At 33.6% G+C, this 4,986-nt stretch overlaps 1 protein-coding gene across 2 annotated transcripts in view; it reads right to left on the minus strand.

Moving 5' to 3' along the window:
* Window positions 1-582: 582 nt before the first annotated feature.
* napba (N-ethylmaleimide-sensitive factor attachment protein, beta a) overlaps window positions 583-4,986 on the minus strand; it is a 7,273-nt gene continuing 2,869 nt past the window's right edge. For both annotated transcript variants that reach the window (XM_016284036.1, XM_016284037.1), the window contains 8 exons: window positions 4,045-4,091; window positions 3,829-3,906; window positions 3,665-3,720; window positions 3,455-3,539; window positions 2,530-2,634; window positions 2,190-2,258; window positions 1,981-2,031; window positions 583-1,303 (listed from right to left, as the gene is read on the minus strand). In XM_016284036.1, coding sequence (XP_016139522.1) covers window positions 1,202-1,303; window positions 1,981-2,031; window positions 2,190-2,258; window positions 2,530-2,634; window positions 3,455-3,539; window positions 3,665-3,720; window positions 3,829-3,906; window positions 4,045-4,091 — 593 coding nt within the window. In that variant the 3' untranslated portion in view covers window positions 583-1,201. The remainder of the gene's footprint in view (window positions 1,304-1,980; window positions 2,032-2,189; window positions 2,259-2,529; window positions 2,635-3,454; window positions 3,540-3,664; window positions 3,721-3,828; window positions 3,907-4,044; window positions 4,092-4,986) is intronic.

Consider the following 4,986-nt stretch of genomic DNA (forward strand, 5'->3'; position numbering starts at 1 on the left):
ATTTTATAAGAATAAAATTATGATTCTGTAGATCATTTCTGAACTCAAGACTTTATTAAATGTGATTTTTGGGTCTTTCTTTCCTACATTATTTTGTTTAATATATTTTGTAGCCTCATTCTTCGTTCTTTTGCTATTTTAACTGAATTAAGTCCAGAGTTTCATATAAAATATGACACTTATACCAGAAACCTCAGACATGGTATGAGTGATTATTTATTAATTTTTCTTTGAATAAATAGGTTCAACATCTATTAAAATGTTTCAATATGACTAGCCATCTATTTTACGTTTTAACATACGTTTTTTATTCCCTGCCAGTCATACAACATATTAGATGGTTTAATATATCAGATTCAGTCAACATCATTTAATTACTGACACAAAGTGAACTTCAAAAAACAAGTAGCACTTAAAGTAAAATTATAATTCAGAAAGGTCTGAATGGCCAAAACAACAAATGCCCCATATCCATGTGAAACAATACCCAATTAAACATAAAATTACAAATAATACCAGTATAAATCAACAATCAAAACTTATATGTACATATTCAATAACTTGATCTGCATTAGAAAATCAACGCTGTCTGTAATATCACACTCTAAAAAAAATCACTTGAGCTGAGCACTTCACCACCATTAGTGAGCAAGAGACGCTATTATGCTGATTATGAAACATGTACAGCCACTAAAGCAAATACTCCCGACAGAACTGACACTGCCATATCGACAAAGACGACGTGAGGACGTGTTTTAGAGGCCAATGGCATGGAAATGCAAAAGGCAATGTGTTTTCAATCTAAACAGACAGCAGAAATAAAGTGCACTCACAAAAATCTGATATTCTACAGCACATAAACACACTTTAAACATTTATCATGCATGACAATGCCAGTGACAACACTGAAAGAAAGAGAACAGCCCTATGGGGTCTTGCATGCCACACACACAAGTACAAACAACAAAGATTTCCTCATGGTGAAGTAAAGGGATAGAGAAATGCCTTCCAGAAGAGAACCATATTGATATTTTATATACTTCTGTTTTCTCAAATGCAATGCAAGTTGCATTTGAACTTTCCAAGAAACGGCTTATGTTTGAGCAAGTATGACTACAGAAATGTTCAACCAGATTGTCACACATACGATACGGTAAGAAATTAAACTAGCTATGATGCCACAGTATTTTTCTCTGACACATCACTTGAGGTCACCGGCATCACCCTGGATGGTCTTCTTGATACGCAGCAACATGGTGGTTTGCCATTGGTCGAGACGGGAGATCGAATCAAACTCCTTCACCTGGAGAAGTTAAACACAATTTAGAGATGCAATGTCAAAATGAGCAAAAAAACCTGAGCTGCAGCTTCTACACATTTGTACAGTGATTTTGTGTTGTATGTTCCAGGGTTATTATAGTTAACTAAAATTAAAACCATTAAAAAAACATTTTCATTATCTGAAACAAATAAAATAAATTATTTTACAAACAAATAATAAAAAAAAAATACACAAATTTTACTATTTTTATTTCAGCTCATTTTAATTTAGTTTAAATTGATGTACTAAACAAAAATTTTAAATAAAATTAATAAAAAACTTTATACACAAGTTTAAAAACAGAAACACAATGAAAAGAGAAAATGTAAAAATAAAAATGTATTTAAAATACTAATAAAAACTATTTTTTTAAAGTTTTTTTTTGAAAGTCAGTTTCTGTACAGACCTTTAAAAAAAAGAGGAAAGAAAATTTCAACAGCAACAATGTAGAAGGTAACAGACAAATATCAGTATCACCCACAATGTATTACAGAGTTAGAAATACATTTGTATGAAAGGAATAAACAAAATAAGCATTTTTGTAATTGGACTTTTGATTCAAAATCTTACTGAGATATAATATGTGACAACTAGCCCCGGTCTCCCTTATACAGTCTAATCATCTAACACACTGTTCATTTGAGAGGATATAAACTTACGGCTTCAGTGAATGCCTCGCTGTTCTGCTCCTCATGAGCCTCCAATAGTTTCTGTACAGAAAGACAAAAGTCAAATCAAATGCTGCAAAATATGACAACCGCATAACTGCACTCAGTATGCACTGCTCAATTCAGAGTATGCATACTGACTGAATGCCTTATACTATTTATATTCACTATTGCTAATTAAATTAAACAAATGTACTTACTTTCAGCAGCTTACATTCTCTTGAATCAGAGAATGCCGGAAACATCCCTTCATACTTTTCAATGGCAAGCTGAAAGAAATCAAACACAGAGCATTTACATCGGATGAGCTGTTATATGTCAGGAACAACCACTGAACTCACCACGGCTGATGGGAAGCAGCACATTAATACAATGGCATTGGTAACTGGAAATGTTTGCTGCATTAAATCAATTAGGTGTCAGTGCAAGACAAGACAACTGCAATATCAACCAGCTTGAAACACTACTTTACTATGGAATTGTTATTATATGAGACTATAGCAATGTACAATACAAGTTAACCAGTTAAAAACGACTGACCTTTGCGTTTAACTCATCCACTATGAAGTGGCAGAGAGCTGCTTTCCAGAAGTACTCTTTAGCGTTGTATTTCAGCAGAGGGTTGTCCATCGTGCTGGTTGCAACCTGAATGTGAAGAGACCTTTAACTTTAATTCCCTCTGTGTTCATTTACAGAGAAGAGAAGATATGATTTGATTTACAGTGCAAACATGAAGCTGCACTGGAAAGCATGCTGAAATATTTTACTAACCATCCTTATATTTCATATGAGTCTGCTCCAGTAATGTTACTTGCTCCATAGATCTCTTAATATTATTAGTTTTAGCAGATGCTTTCTTGCTTATATAGTAAATTTTTATACTGTTATATATATATATATATATGTGTGTGTGTGTGTGTGTGTGTGTGTAAAATATTATTTGGAAGATATTTTGATTCTGTTACATTACATTATTACATTTTCATTCCCTTCTCACTATATTGTTTATTTCTTTCATTTAATTTTTAATTTAAAAGGGTTATTATAATTAACTAAAACCATAAGAAATATTGTTGTTACTTGAAATAAAATAAACAAAAAAAACTTAAACATATTTTATTTCAGGTATTTGCTAAAGAAAAAAAAATATCTTTTTAATTGAGCTTAGCTTCATGTATTTCAATAACTAAAACTAAAATAAAAAATAATAAAAATATGTAGACATATTAAAAAAAAACAAAAAAACAATTAATACAAATGTTAAAAAACCACAACAAAATTACTAAAACTTGAACAAATTAAAATGAAAACATAAAATCGGAAAATAATTTTTTTTAATATTAATAAAAAACTATTAATACAAATATAATAGTATCTCAAAGATACTAAAATAACACTATTTATTTATTTATTGATAAAAATAAATAAATAATAATAAAAGAACAGTTGAGTCTGTCCTACTAACCTGCTCAAAGATCTCGATGGCTTTGGGATACTGCTCGAGCTGAGCGCTGTACGAGCCCACCTTCAGCAGACACTTATTAGCAGAGCTTAACCAGAAAACATAAAGCAATGCAAATGAGCCTTTACAACCCACAATAAAAGGAAATGGAAGATAATCATAAATATTGAATGACATTCTGATTTTACACAGACATACAGTGAGAATACAAACCTGTTTGACTCTTCGCCTTTGTAATAGTCTGCAGCCTGCTCATAATGGGCGATGGCCTAAACCAACATCACAACGGACAGACCGGTTAGACCGACATTCAATAGCATTTTTAGGAAAATGACGCAAAAGAAAGCATCAAATAGACTGTTAAAGGCAAACGGCACCTTTTCGATATCCACCAGCTCAGATTCATAGATCTCTGCGATAGTCATGTGATGCTTTGCGGCAATCGTGAACCTTCCCTGTCAATCACACACACAAATGAGAGATTAGATGTTATGTAACATTTACATGTTCAGTAAACAGGCGCATTCAGGTTAACAAAACCATAATGCAATTAATATGCATTGATTTAAGCATGCAAAGTCATAGTCTCTTACCATGTCTGTATAAATATCGATGGCTGCGTTTAAACAGTTGATAGCCTCTGTGTGAATCATTCAAACAGAAGGGAACAACATATCAGCAGTGAGTCAAACGTAATGCTTACAAAACAGCTCATCAGGAGGTCATCTTCACTCATATGTAATATTCTCATTCTATCAATTATTAAAGGGGTCATATGATGTTGCTAAAAAGAACATTATTTTGTGTACTTGGTGTAATGAAATGTGTTTATGCAGTTTAAGGTTAAAAAACACATTATTTTCCACATGCTGTACATGCCTTAATCGCGTTGTGATTGGCCGAATACCTCAAGCGTGAGACGGAAATGTTACGCCCCTTACCATATTGTGATGATGCCCTGTCCGGCCGGAGCGACGATTCAAAAACATTAAAACCCATTATAAACGAGGCATTCGTTGCATCCAGTGGGGACATAATTACGCATTATAATGACTTATACTGTCTTTTTACGCGTTGCGTGGCATTGCGCCACATAAACATAAAACCATGTCTGCATTTGTGATCGGAGAAATGACAAACAACAAGCCCTACTCTACACTGCCCAAAAAACTCGCTTTAAATATAAAATATATAAAATATAAAAATATTTAAATATAAAAAACTTACTTACAGTCTGACAGCCGGCATTGTAGTCTACTCTCCCAGGTTCAGGAAACAGTCCTCCATAAAATGTGCTGCACACATCTGAATATTTGGGTTGAACTGTTCTGGAACAGCGTTGTAAATACAACTTAACCACTGATTTTTAGTCGTGTCCATTTTTGGAAGGCCAAACAAAGTAGTTTTGCTTTCACAACGAAACACAGCATCACACACGCCGGTCTAGAGTGAGCAGAGGCGGCGGGCTTGAGAACAGCGCAGCCGGCGGATTCGACGAAGGAGTGTCCGGAGGGCTTGCGGCAACCACATGTGAC

This window comes from Sinocyclocheilus grahami, unplaced genomic scaffold (genome assembly GCF_001515645.1).
Source record: "Sinocyclocheilus grahami isolate Dianchi unplaced genomic scaffold, SAMN03320097.WGS_v1.1 scaffold179.1, whole genome shotgun sequence".
NCBI lineage: Eukaryota > Metazoa > Chordata > Actinopteri > Cypriniformes > Cyprinidae > Sinocyclocheilus > Sinocyclocheilus grahami.